Source organism: Takifugu flavidus, chromosome 21 (assembly GCF_003711565.1).
Source record: "Takifugu flavidus isolate HTHZ2018 chromosome 21, ASM371156v2, whole genome shotgun sequence".
Taxonomy (NCBI): domain Eukaryota; kingdom Metazoa; phylum Chordata; class Actinopteri; order Tetraodontiformes; family Tetraodontidae; genus Takifugu; species Takifugu flavidus.
Window position 1 is genome coordinate 10,460,925 of NC_079540.1, and position 13,211 is coordinate 10,474,135.

Genomic DNA, 13,211 nt, shown 5'->3' on the forward strand with positions numbered 1-13,211 from the left:
TTACAACATTTGGAGTTCTAACCTGTCACATTTAATGTTTTACAAATGTACAATTATATAACCTAGTTGTATTAATTAGACATTTTCCTGTATATTTATGGTTTTTCATTGGAGGTGTAGGGTTGTCCAAAATGATCCGTATAAAAGAGCTAAAGTAGGTCCAGGTGACATATATGCATTGAGATACATATATCCAATATATCCAGTCAGTCCTTCGTACATTCAAACAGACAAAAAGACAGGAAGGCATCAGAAACAGCTCTGATAACTGGGACTCTGGTACAAACGCTCATGTTTATTGTAGAATTATCATGCCAGTGGTTACGATTCCATGCTGCCGTGACAAACATTGTTAGGTATTGTTAAAATCCCCATCTGCTGGCCCAGCAGGTCCCGGACCAGACCGTAGATCTTTGCCCACCACAGTGCAGCAAGAGGGACCAAACAGAGGCGGGTCCAGAAAGACCCCACCACTGAACCCCTTCAGTGCATTAGACCAGTGACCATCCAAGGTGACGCACACAAACCATAAATTACTCATCTTCATACTCACACACCTGTATGTTACACATCATAAAGACACACCAGGCAGTAAAATCTGGAAGGGAAAGTCTTCATTGAGTCTGGGAACCACTTGCCAGTGTTCCAGTTACCTGAGCTGTGGGAACACATGGATCCTGCTAAGGCCCCGCACTGAAAACTCCCGCGTGTGCCGTCGGAGCACCTTTTGACCTCAGGGACACTGGACTGTGGTTGTAAAGGTTGTGAGCTCTGTCTGCCAGGTGAAGTGTCCGCAGACAAAATCAAAAGTTACATTAAAATCCTAACTATGTACATGAGCCACAGATGGCAGAATCGTCCGTGTTAACGGTCAACGTGTGGTGGGCAGGAGTCTCTCTCTCTCTCTCTCTCTCCTGTCCCCATCTGTGGACACGTCCCTCTACAGTCTAATCAGTCAAAACTCAGCTGGAGCGATTATTCATGTCACGCTTGGTTTAGACATGGTGGAAGCAGAAGTGGACATTTCTGAAAGTTCAACGTGAAGCAACTTAAATGGGGCGGCAGCTTCATAACGGGAGACACGGCGCTGCGGTGCAGAGGTCACACTCCTCCCAACGCACGTCCCACCGGCCGCAAAAGCCAGGGTCCACGTCTCAGTCCTTCAGTGTCCTTCCACAGCCCCGCGAGCCTTCCGCTGTGCTCCAGTGTCAGATGGAAAGTGGCTCTTGTTCCCGTCCTGGTATTCTCCGGATGAGGTCCAGCCTGCACTCACTGCGGCGTTGCGTCTCCGTTCAACTCGATACCGTGCTGCTGTAGCTGCGCTCGGAGCAGTGCATTGTCGTTTTTCAGCTCCTCAATCTAAGAGAAATATAACAGTAATCATAAAGATGTGACGCAACCCATGAATCCTTGTTAGCTCTACAAGCATCTACATCAGGCATGGGCAAACTACGGCCCGGGGGCCACACGCGGCCCGTTAAACGTTTTAATCCGGCCCGCCAAACTTGAAAAATTAAATGAATAAACCTTGTTAATGTTATATTTTCACTGCAATTCTGGTGTTTTCCCACTAGAAAAAAGACAGTCAGGAGGAGAGTGATGGTGATATCCTGAAGGATAACAGAACTTTCAGTGCTTTAAAATAGAAATGGTTATTAATTTTTTTTAAAAAGGCACATTTTATTCATTTGATTTTAAGTGTTTTAAGACTCATTCCAAAGTCAGATATTTTGTTGTAATGCTTCTCTTCATTTTCATTTGAAATTAAAGCACATGTTTTCTCCATATCCCAAGATGTGTATTTTTTCTCCAATGAGGTGAAGTTACCAAAGCACTCCATCCATCCATCTGCTCCTGGTCCGGCCCCTTTGTCAAATGTTAGAACCCATTGTGGCCCACGAATCAAAATGTTTGCCCACCCCTGATCTACATCCTGTCCAGCACGGCGACGCATGTATGAAAGTAATATGAAGGAACCTCCACTTATGAGAAGCCAACTTGTGGAGTATGTTTTATTGCCATTGGCCAAATATCAGTGTATGTTCTTACTGTAACTGCTAATTGTACCGTAACTGTGGTGCTGGGTCACAACTGTGGCCCCTAAACACTGAGACTGTAGCAACATAGTTGTGGTGTGTGCCGTGAACCTGTTGCCTGAGCAGCTCGTTGTCCATCTCCACCCGCTCCACCTCTTTGTAGCTCTCCTGGAGCTGCTGGTTGTTCTGCCGCAGCTCCCTGATGTAGTCGCAAGCTTTGGACAAGATCCCTCCTTTACTCTGGAAACACAGCAGATGGTGAAAAGGTCACGCCTCACTCTCACAGACAGAGCAGAGGTCAGCAGGGGGAGCAGAGGTCAAGGGCGGGACAGACGTCAGCAGCAGACATTAAAAGGTCAACAACTAATGGGACCCCTAGTTGGTACTGTAGTACAGACCATAACCCCACACCTAATCTGGACCCTAATCCATAAACCTGACCCTCATGTCCTAACCATGACCCCTGACCCCTGACCCTTCTACTCACAGCTCCAGTTCTGCTGTCAACACTGCAGTCAGGGATGATCTTTGAAAGTGTGACAATCCAGTTGTTGATCTTGTCTCTTCTTCTTCTCTCCACTGCAAACATAGAATAATATATAACACAAACTGAAAAAGTGAAGAGACTTTGTATTACAGAGTCCAAACAAAGAGGCCCCCACCTTCGTTGTGTTGTGCTCTTCGCCTTTCATCTCTGGGTGCCCGCGAACCTTCAACCTTCCTGCAAAGACACAGACACCCACACTGAGCAGTGGATTATTATTATTATAAACGGTTATCATTCTTCAGCATTAACCAGACCGGGAGCTGTGAAATGAACAAAAACACATGAAAGAGAATCTTTTGACTTCTGCCAGTGCTATTTTGGCTTTTTAAAGAACTTTCTGTGTTTTGAAATGCTTTTAAAAAGGAAATGAAAATGCTTATTAAGGAGTTGTAATAATAATAGTAGTTGTACTCCATGTGCAGTCTAAACTACAGGCTGAATTTAAATTTAGGCCACGAGTCTGACTGGGCAGTTCCAAAGTGGGGATGCTGATCCTGGGGGGGGGTCTCACTGCTCTCACGGGGGCATCAGGCTGCTTTTACTGAGCCTTAAATCTTCAGTCACAGCGGAGCTCCACCCAACACAACCAGGCTGTTCGTTAAAACTTTGAATTCATTTCATTCATCGGCAAAATAAAAGGAGGTGTCGCTTGAACATCAAATGAAGCTGACTTAGCAGCAGCTACGGCAGCCTCACAGGGTCAAACTTCAGAAGGGTTTAATATTGATGCAACTAGTAGACACGAGCCTGTTTAATGGTGTAATGCTAAATAAACAAGTAAATGATTAACAGCAGTTCAGGGAGGAGTTCAGGTTTGAGATGAATCATCTATTCTTTTGTTTCCCTTTTGATATTAAAGCACATTTATTACATTTAATAGTACAAATGAATTGAGCGGCTGTCTGTTCTGAACAGGACTCTTGTTCACGTGTGACATTTGTGCTCTGCATGATGGGATGGACGTATGTGAAAGTTCTTCTCACCAGTTTGAACTGCCATGCTGCAACATCTGGCTTTCACCAAGGTCTCTGGGAATGGCAGGTAAGTAGGACAGAGTGGTTTTCAGACGCCTTATACGACCAATATTCTAGAGATGCTTGCTTTGATAGACTTCTACACACTGGGTCAAAACGATTTACTCCAAGCACGAGAGGGCAGCGTTAGTGCAGGTGGGGTTAAGGGACGCGTGGATGTAAAGGTGGACGTGGGCCGAACCCACGGAGCCAGAGCCCAGGTGCTTCCACAGGCAGGCTGGGGCGAATGTGCACAATCCTGCAGCATACTCACGCAGTGTAAGTGTGTGTGCGGGGAGCGATGGTACGAGGGGACGCCGTCTGCAGCACCTCCGGGTTCATCATCACGTAAAACTGACCTACAACAACAACAACAACAACAACAACATGAGCAACCAGCCACATCATTTGGTGCCGCTGGAACCCAGATATGAGCTGGATCAATGAAAGAGGGTCAAAACTGTTATGTGTTACTAGGACCTCCATGTGGTCCAGAGCTCCTGACTCCACCCATGTTGGCAACATTCTCTCACTATGATAGAACTTGAACGTTCTGACAGCAGTTCACGCTTTAGTGCCGAGTGGCTGAGGACTGGGGGGCCCACCTCCTGCCTGTGTGATGGTCGGGTCGGCCGTCGCCTGCACCGACACGGCCGTGGCCGTTCCATCGCTGACGGTGGCGGCAGGAAAGTAAGCGAAGCGCGTCTCTGCTCCTACAGTCTCCGCAGCAGGACTGCTCCCATTGCTGAAAGGGTTCTGGATAACAGCCTGGCCAGGAAAGAACCAAAAAAGGGACATCAGGAGTTCTGTTCTCAGCACCTTTCCCTGCTACATGTATTATTTCATAACTGACTCAAAGTCTTTCCTGACACGGAGGGAAAACCTTTTCTTTTTAAGAGCCAACAGGGAAGACGCTCTCCTCCTCCACCTCAGAAGCCCAGATTAGTTAAAACTGGCTCATTGGTTTTTAATGAGCTCTCGAATAAACTCAATAAAAACGTTGGCCCTTCTTATCTAGTAAACATCAAGATGGTGCTGACCCAAACGCTACTGCTGGTTCTGTCATCCTCCAACAAACTACATAGACTCTCCCGACCCGTCTGAGGTTTCAGGAACGTTGGTCTGAGGAACTCTAGGGGTTAACGCTGAGGTGTCAACGGGCCGTTCTGTCTGTTTGCTCACCTGCGCGACGGCCTGAGTGGCTCCGGCGAAGGCTGCGGTGGAGACGACGCTGACGGCACCACTCCCGTCAGCGGAGGCTTCCAACTGCTCGTCGGTTACCTGAACCACACGATAGGTCACCTGGAGACCAACCGAGAGGAGAACTCAGACCCTTCAGCACAGCTCATCCACATCACTGATGCACAGTGCTGAAGGCCCGGTCTGGCCCGACGGGTCTGCACACATGCAGGACACCGACTGGGTCGCTGCACGGGTTCACCGGCACTTTTAAAGTCCGCTTTAATTCGCACCAACGTTCGGCTTTTAAGGCGATGAGAAACTCTACAATGATCCGATTGAGCTGAGTGAAAAGAAAAAATGTGATTCTTTATCAACCAGCAAAATGTCTCATTAAAATAAAGAACCCAGAAAGCCCTTTAAAAGCTTTACTCCCGTCAGCATGAACGTGTGGAGGAAGCAGATGGTCCAGACAGGCTGGTGGGGCTGTAGCCACACCGGGACCACGACTCAGGCCTGAGCCTCTTTACAGAAATGTGCCGTTTATCTAATAATTCGAATTCTACGTTCATTCATTAGTCTTATTGGATTAATACAAGCACTTTTAGAGACATGCGTCCATTTCTAGACGTCCCCAACCGGCAAACCCTAAAGGAAGTGAGGAGTCCGAGTCTTCATAGGAAGACGACCTTGCGGTTTTGTGGGAAATGCAACAATCTGTGATGGGAGCCAGAACACTGCTGAGAAGAACGGACTTCTGACCTGCCCTCCATTGTTCTCTGTACGGAACTGGTACTGAACGTTGTCAGCGAACGCAGCCTGGGGGACACCGGCGATCACTGCCGTCTGTTCTTCCGTTACCACCGAATCTCCTGCAACACACCCACAACACGCGTCAAACCTGACACACACAAGGGCCGAAAAAGTGCGTCTGGCAGCAGAAAGTTGCACGTATTTCCTCCAGAAACCACCAGGAGGTTGGATGGTTTTGTTTCTGCCATTTATGACTCTCCTGCAAAGCATTCAGCTGGGGAAAAGATGACACGTGTTGCAGTGCACAGGTCTATTCTAGATCCACATCGGCTGCTTTTTGTAACTATGACAGCCGTTAGTATTATGAGAAGCAGGCGCCCACCTTCCTGTAACTGCACCACCTCTTCTGTTTCCTGTTTGTCGTGACTGAAAACACAAAGAAAGCACCAGTGAGCTCGTTTCCATCTGAATCTAGCGTGCACACGTCTCAGAACATCAGGACTTTTGTTGCAATGGCGCCCCCACGCGGTCAGACACAGACATGACAACTCACACATACAATAAAAATCTTTGGGGAGAAACAAGAATCGGATTTTCTTCCACCGTCAGGGCGAAATTCCTCCCGACTCGAAGTGAAACTTAACCAAATCTCAATGTTTGTATTCTGAAATCTCACATTTATACACAGCTGCCCAGATTTAAAAGTACTATTGTGCGCTTTATAGAGCAAAAATGAATAAAGGGCTGTAAGAGTTTAATGCAAATGAAAATTAATTACAGATGCTGAACATCATTTGCTGAAGTCAACTTGTTTTTTTCCCGTCAAGAGAACCAACTAAAAGCGTCGGGTCCGATTTGGACAAAAGCTCCGCATCGGGGTGTTTAAACGCAGCTTTAGAGCAACTTTGCAGCAGCGAAGGACGCAGCTTTTTAATAAAGAGGGACATTTATGTAGAGCAGAACTGCGCCGAAGCTCGACAAGCCTTTAGGCCGTGTTGGGAGCCATGAGCAGGAAGCGGGGCCCCTCACCTCGCCGAGCTGTCCAGACTCTGCTCCAGCAAATCCATCAAGCCGCTTTAAAGGCCGATATTCACCACTGACGCTGGTCCTCGGAGATGGGAGCGCTGATCACGGGGACAAACACACGGGTCATGTGAGGAAGACAGTCCGGGACACGTGAGGCTCCGAGCGGCCACAGATCTAAAATGGAGGCCGCTGGCGAGCAGGACGAGCGCGTCAAAGGAGCAGCCGCGAGCGGCGCGGCGAAGACGGGCGCGGCGGCGGCGGCGGCGAGGAGGCCGAGTTAGAGCTGGGTGATGTCGGGTTATTGGAGAGGATTGAAGCGCTGAGGAGAGCAGAAAGCAGGCCGAATGAGGCTGGAAACGAGGCTTTTGTTGCTGCGCGCTTCGCGCCTGCTGCCGCTGCTCATCCGCGCAAATCTGCGGGCTGTGCGCGCTAAGATGCGGACTGGACTCGCTGCTGCGCCTGCTAGAACCACATTTCTGCCTCGATGGCCCCGGATTTTCTGGGATTTCCTCTTTATTCACCGCCGGACGCTTTAATTCTGGACCAAAAACCGCGATGTTGAGCATAAAGGTGGTTTATTACTCCATTAAATCTCATAAAATACGTGGAATCATTTACATTTTCTTTGCTTTGTTTACAAATAGTGTGTTTTATACTTAATTACAACTGCTGTCTGTTGATTTAGTAACTCGAAAGGGGTTTTTTGTGGGTATTTTGGGGTGGTTTGCCCAGGTGACCGCCGTGATCCAATCCGGGTTTTCCTTCGAACCACATGACTGCTGTCAGCCATGAAACATGTCGGCCCTTCTCAGACAATCTGTCGCTTTTAGCTCCAAATTACAGCCAGAATCAGGAGAAGACGCTTTAATAAGAGGACGGGTTGTCTTTGGACACCCCATGGGGTCCAAGTATCCAGCAAGGAGGGTCCATATTGCGTAACCCGAGCTGTTCATTAATAAATGCCCCTTTCGTCATGTTCGCATTAACGCCACCGACACACACAAACACACACGTATTTTATAACTGATTTTTATTATTACCGTTCTGAAAACTGCCCTCAGTCTTTTCTTGGGTTTACACTTAATGATGTAAATTTTTCAGCATGACTTTGTAATGTGATCATTATTCTATCAGTTTGTCTCCATAAACCAAAAAAAATAAATCCAATTCTTAGTCTGTGTGCAGTAACATGTCTGCAGATTACAACTGATTGATGCATCACTTCAGTAGAAAGCAAAGGTACAATACCAAAGGTGTGTGTGTGTTTGTGGAGGCCCGTTTCTTGTCCAAAACTCTCTAAAACCAAACCCTGCGGCTAAGACAATCCTCACTCTTTAGGAGGGAATTTGGGCCAAATTCAAAGAGGGTTCTGGTTGATTATCAATCCACTCTCTGGATGCTTCAGATTCTGGACTCTGTGCCAGCACAGGAACATTCAAGATCATAAATGGGCCTGTAAGGTTCCCTCTGTATTCAGGGAGACGTCTGTGTTTGGAGTTCAAGCCGTCTCTAAGGCAACAGACCTGTTTAAAATTATCCCCAGTGTGACTTTTTTTAAACTGAGGGTGACTCATTTATTCATCCAGCACAGAGCCGGAGGAAGACAATCAGACACGCTGCCAAACCAGCAGCCAACGTCTCTCCTCCCATTACATTTTTTCCTACATGGGCACTCTCAGATGTGCTCCGAGCACAGAAGGAACAGTCGAAACAGTCCTGAGGACGCAGCAGAGACGAGTCACTTCTCCAGCCTCATCCAACGGTAAATGTCAGCTCAGACACTTATTTCTCTTTCTCTTTCTCAAGCTTGTGAAAGTATTTGACTTTGCTCCTCAGCTGACAAGAATTTAACTTTAAATCGCTTTTTCCAGGCAAATCTGTGAACTTGCTGTTGCATCTGTTTGAATCATTCTGTGTTCAAGACTAATGGGGTCTATCTTTGCTGGGGCAGATAAGTGAAATGGCAACTCCTAAAAGCACTCCACGAGGAGCAAACTCCCCCCTCTCCCCCAACCGCATCACCCGTCTTCAGGAGAAAGAAGAGCTGTCTAATCTCAACGACCGCCTGGCCGTCTACATCGACAAGGTGCGCTTCCTGGAGGCTGAGAATGCGGGGCTGCGTCTGCGCATCACCGAGTCTGAGACAGAGGTGAGCCGAGAGCTGACGGGCCTGAAGGCGGCCTACGAGGCCGAGCTGGCCGACGCCCGCCGGACTCTAGACTCTGTGGCCAAAGAGCGAGCACATCTGCAGCTGGAGCTGGGCAAGCTGAGAGAAGACCACAAAGAGCTGAAAGCAAGGTGGGTCACAGCCACGTTTCTGCCCGCGCACGTGTGTGTGCATGTGGCTGGAAGAAAGGCGGGGTGGCGTCGGGCGGGGCAACAGCCTGCAATGGCGTGTTCTGGGGGAACATCCTTGATATGAGAGGCTTTTCCCTCATAATTAAAGTGGAGATGACAATGGCAGAGGATAGCGGACATCCCAGAATGAGCCACAACATTTAATGACATTTAGTACTTCTCTAAAATGTGAGAGTGAGTGAGTAAGTGAGTGAGTAAGTGAGTGAGTGAGTGCTAGTTCGGGCCACACCTCAGTCCGTCCCGGCGTGCTGATGCTGAGGCGATGACTAACTCTTTCCCCAGGTTTTTTCTCCTTCACCAATGACTACGTGGCAGTCTTCAGAGGCTCTCCTCTCCTGCCAGTATTATTTTCCATAAATATTGAGACAAAGAAAAAAAAAAGTGTTTGGCCAAGCCAAGCCGTTGCCATGGCAGCGCCTTAGCCAAACTCCAAAGGTTGTGGCTTGTGGTTTCCAGACTCACATAAATGGAACTAGATGATTGAGGCTGATGAGTCATATGCACCAAGGACATTTCCCTTTTCAGTTTCTTTTAGTAGTTCCTATCTGTGTCCACACAGAATCCAACAGTGGTTCTCTTCTGCTCCTACAGGAACACTAAGAAGGAGGCTGACCTGGCTGGAGCGTTACAGAGACTAAAAGACGTCGAGGCCTTGCTAAACTCCAAGGACGCGTCTCTGACGACAGCTCTGGGAGAGAAACGCAGCCTGGAAGCAGAAAACAGGGACCTGAAGTCACAAATCACCAAGGTGACCTTGAACCCAAACTTCTTCACATCTCCTCTCTGTTGTGGCTGTAATATTGACTTTTTTCCTGCCTTCTAATAATGTGTATTCATTATATTTGCTCATTACTAATGTATCTGGATAATTCAGTAACAGATTCATGTCACCTTTTGGACTTGCTACCATCTGATGTTTCATAATAATATTTCTTTGCTGTTGGTCTTTCACAGCTAGAGACCAGTCTGGGAGATGCCAGGAAGCAGCTTCAGGATGAGATGCTGAGGAGGGTGGATGGAGAGAACCGCATCCAGACCCTAAAGGAGGAGCTGGACTTTCAGAAGAACCTCCACTCTGAGGTCAGTTGAATCTCTCTTAGAAAAGAACTTTAGTGCCCCCAGATCCTCTATGGACCCGTCTGAGGCTGGTAACTCTCCTCACAGGAGCTGCGGGAGGTGAAACGACGCCATGAGTCCCGTGTGGTTGAAGTCGACAGCGGCCACCAGCAAGACTTTGAAAGCAAGCTGGCAGAGGCTCTGATGGAGATGCGTAACCAGCAGGAGCTGCAGATCCAAATGTACAAGGATGAGCTTGAGAAGACCTACAACACCAAGGTAGAACATCAGCGCAATCGCTTTACAATCTAAAAGCAACAAAAAGTCAAAGAAATCCTCACTCTCATAAAACATCTAAGCTGTCAAAAGGTTTATGAACTGAGGTTGTGAGTCATTTCATGGAATTAAACGAAACAACCTTTTGGGCTAATCCTGTTATTCCTCTGATCTGGTTTCCTCCTGTTAGCTGGACAATGCGCGGCAGTCAGCCGACAGGAGCAGCCACTTGGTCGGAGCGGCGCACGAGGAGCTGCAGCAGACCCGGATCCGCCTGGACTCCATGTCTGCACAGCTGAGCCAGCTGCAGAAACAGGTGAGAGGACAGGGAGCGCCTCTGCAGCCACAATTCAAAGCCTTTAAGACAACCACGAGGCTTTGTGCTCTTACACAACACACAATACTCTCTTTTCTCTCCAAGAGATATTATCAACCACCCGTAGCTGCACCAAACTGAATAAATGTATTGTTACCGAAGCCAAGAGACTGATGTGATTCCTCTAATTCAGCTGGCAGCCCGGGAGGCAAAGATAAAGGACCTGGAGGACGGCCTGTCTCGGGAGCGGGACACCACCCGCCGGCTGCTCGGAGACAAAGATAGAGAAATGGCCCAGATGAGGCAGAAAATGCAACAGCAGCTGGATGAGTATCAGGAGCTGCTGGATGTGAAGCTGGCTCTAGACATGGAGATATGTGCTTACAGGAAGCTGCTGGAGGGAGAAGAGCAGAGGTATGTTGGCCCTTCAGCAAAGGATTCTGGGTATTTTAGGGTGGAACTCTCAGTGAGGTCGATAAGAATGAAAAATAATAATAATATATTTATATAATCTGGAAGAGTTTTCCAGTAGTAGTCATGTCTGGAAACCTGATCGTCCCCACAGGCTGCGTCTGTCACCCAGCCCGCCACCAACCAAGGTGACAGGAAGTCACTCTTCCAGTTCAGCAGTTCACTCTCGAACGCTCCAGCAGAGTGCTATGAACTCCGCAGCCAAGAGGCGCCGTCCCAACGACACGGACAGCGAGGCGTCGAGCGTTGCAGGCGGCACTATTGCCCGCACTCGCATTACCCAGCAGGCATCAGCCAGCGGACGTGTGACGGTGGATGAGGTGGACCTGGAGGGGAAGTACGTCAGGCTCAGCAACAAAGCTGACGAGGTGAGAGTTTAGACACCGAGACATATCTGTCAGCGGAGAGAAACTCTGATATTGTTCCAACAAATCCTGATATCTGACCATCAGGATCAAAATTTGGGGAACTGGCAGCTGAAGAGGCAGGTGGGAACCAATCCTCCCATCATCTTCAAGTTCCCTGTGAAATTCAGTTTGAAGGCAGGCCAGAGGGTGACGGTGAGCAGCGTGTCCATCTGCATGATCACACATCATTTGAATACTCCTAATTACAGGCTACCGTTAGCATTTTTGCATATCTGTAAATTACAAAGTCTAAATGGACCATTTATATACTGCTGGATAACTTCACATATGGTGCATATGACCCCTAACCCCTAACTCCTAACCCTGACCCCTAGCTCCTAACCCTGACCCCTAGCTCCTAACCCTGACCCCTAGCTCCTAACCCTGACCCCTAACTCCTAACCCTGACCCCTAACTCCTAACCCTGACCCCTAACGAGCCAAATGGCTTGATGTTCTCCAGATCTATCGGATCTTATCCAACCTGTACAACCTGACATCCTCACTCAGAATTATCTCTAGAGGAGGTGTTCTTTGGACAGAGAGGCTGAACTGAATATGACAGAACAGGACTTTTACTCATAAGTGAATAAATTATCAATCTGGTGATTCTTGTCAGATTTGGGCCTCTGGTGCTGGTAGAACCCACAGTCCTCCCTCTGACCTGGTGTGGAAGAATCAGCCCTCCTGGGGCACAGGAGACTTGCTGCAGACCATCCTGATCAGTGCCAACGGGGAGGTAATCCGGCACTTCCCAGTCCATTTAAGAACTGTCTGAAATGAGAAGTAAATTAACCAACGCAACATTCATTTGTCCTCCAGGAGATGGCCATGAGAAAGGTCACGCGCACACACTTTGAGGACGAAGACGACGACATGGTGAGAGGAGCTGTGTGCATGCAGATACTATTGACACTTGGATGGAAACAACTTTCCAACTGTTTCAATTCCACAATCTTCTGAATCAGTTCATTTGAAACTAGACGGTGGACAACCACTATGTATAGTCAGTCAGTCAGTCAACCAGTCAGTCCTTCTTCAGCAGGTTGCTCACAGCACATGTGGGGACAGTGAGTACAACCTGAGGAGTCGGACGGTGGTCTGCGGCTCCTGTGGTCTCCCCTCGGACAAATCCAGCGGCTGCTCTGTGACGTCAGCCTCCCGCTCCTACCGCAGCGGCGGCGGCAGCGGCGGCGGCCTGTCAGAAGGGCTGCTGCCACATTCTTACGTGTTCAGCACCAGCACTCCTCACAAGGTGACACCCATAGCTCCTCCATGAAAGCTGCAGTGCCCCTGTTTAGGATAACTTTGCTGACCTTTCCTTTCAGACTGGAAGCCGGATGGAGAGCTGCCCAATCATGTAGCCCTGCAAGTTGCTGAAGTGCCTCAGATTATTGAGATTTTCTTATTCTTAAGCCACAAGTTACTCTTCAGGTAATTTGGAAAATGTTTCCAAATGATATGTAGTCAGTAAAACATTAATGATGTACACAATGAAGGCATGCGTACGGTTACTTAATGAAACCACATTGTTGACTTTGATTATAGCTATTTTATGATTTTTTGTCATACCCTTTTTGATATCCACCTGATCCTACTTGCCACTTCTTCAGCTTGAAAATACACAACGGAATGTGTACATTGACCTCAGTTTTGCTGCATTATTTGAATTTTGTCTGTTTTTACTGATATCAATAAACATTTTTCCAGACTTTGTCATAATTATTATATTATTAACTAGAAAAAAGCACTTGAACAGCTCTGAGCTGCTTGG

The 13,211-nt window shown here is 48.0% G+C and overlaps 3 protein-coding genes across 10 annotated transcripts in view; 1 reads left to right on the forward strand and 2 right to left on the reverse strand.

The window, feature by feature from the left end:
• LOC130518149 (myelin basic protein-like) overlaps window positions 1-13,211 on the reverse strand; it is a 54,825-nt gene that overhangs the window by 27,273 nt on the left and 14,341 nt on the right. The gene's annotated exons all lie outside the window — the stretch shown is intronic.
• Window positions 276-7,369, reverse strand: usf2 (upstream transcription factor 2, c-fos interacting). Of its 5 annotated transcripts, none has more exons than XM_057020516.1 (11): window positions 6,558-7,365; window positions 5,911-5,954; window positions 5,538-5,647; window positions 4,779-4,877; window positions 4,202-4,364; window positions 3,871-3,955; window positions 3,567-3,611; window positions 2,699-2,757; window positions 2,524-2,615; window positions 2,148-2,276; window positions 276-1,359 (listed from the first exon to the last, which is right to left on the reverse strand). In XM_057020516.1, the coding sequence occupies exons 1-11, from the start codon at window positions 6,593-6,595 to the stop codon at window positions 1,270-1,272; spliced, it is 954 nt and encodes a 317-aa protein (XP_056876496.1). In that variant the 5' UTR covers window positions 6,596-7,365; the 3' UTR covers window positions 276-1,269. The 5 variants fall into 5 exon arrangements, with proteins under 5 accessions (XP_056876496.1, XP_056876495.1, XP_056876498.1 ...); XM_057020515.1 differs by having other exon boundaries at window positions 4,779-4,898; window positions 6,558-7,362; XM_057020518.1 differs by lacking the exon at window positions 4,779-4,877.
• LOC130518140 (lamin-A-like) lies at window positions 6,847-13,148 on the forward strand. Of its 3 annotated transcripts, none has more exons than XM_057020507.1 (14): window positions 6,847-7,124; window positions 8,141-8,316; window positions 8,506-8,852; window positions 9,504-9,660; window positions 9,867-9,992; window positions 10,077-10,247; window positions 10,435-10,560; window positions 10,754-10,974; window positions 11,126-11,399; window positions 11,484-11,591; window positions 12,057-12,176; window positions 12,260-12,316; window positions 12,480-12,692; window positions 12,766-13,148. In XM_057020507.1, the coding sequence occupies exons 3-14, from the start codon at window positions 8,515-8,517 to the stop codon at window positions 12,799-12,801; spliced, it is 1,947 nt and encodes a 648-aa protein (XP_056876487.1). In that variant the 5' UTR covers window positions 6,847-7,124; window positions 8,141-8,316; window positions 8,506-8,514; the 3' UTR covers window positions 12,802-13,148. The 3 variants fall into 3 exon arrangements, with proteins under 3 accessions (XP_056876487.1, XP_056876489.1, XP_056876488.1); XM_057020509.1 differs by having other exon boundaries at window positions 12,483-12,692; XM_057020508.1 differs by having other exon boundaries at window positions 6,991-7,124; window positions 8,146-8,316.

What these genes read in the sequence shown, in the direction of transcription:
- LOC130518140 (XM_057020507.1), top strand. Translation starts at nt 8,515, where the DNA reads ATGGCAACTCCTAAAAGCACTCCACGAGGAGCAAACTCCCCCCTCTCC. An exon ending in TGAAGTCACAAATCACCAAG is followed by an intron (nt 9,661 to 9,866) that starts GTGACCTTGAAC and finishes GGTCTTTCACAG; the next exon opens with CTAGAGACCAGTCTGGGAGA. An exon ending in AGGACGAAGACGACGACATG is followed by an intron (nt 12,317 to 12,479) that starts GTGAGAGGAGCT and finishes GTCCTTCTTCAG; the next exon opens with CAGGTTGCTCACAGCACATG.
- usf2 (XM_057020515.1), bottom strand. Translation starts at nt 6,595, where the DNA reads ATGGATTTGCTGGAGCAGAGTCTGGACAGCTCGGCGAG. An exon ending in AGTCTGGACAGCTCGGCGAG is followed by an intron (nt 5,955 to 6,557) that starts GTGAGGGGCCCC and finishes TTGTGTTTTCAG; the next exon opens with TCACGACAAACAGGAAACAG. An exon ending in CAGAGAACAATGGAGGGCAG is followed by an intron (nt 4,899 to 5,537) that starts GTCAGAAGTCCG and finishes GTTGGTCTCCAG; the next exon opens with GTGACCTATCGTGTGGTTCA.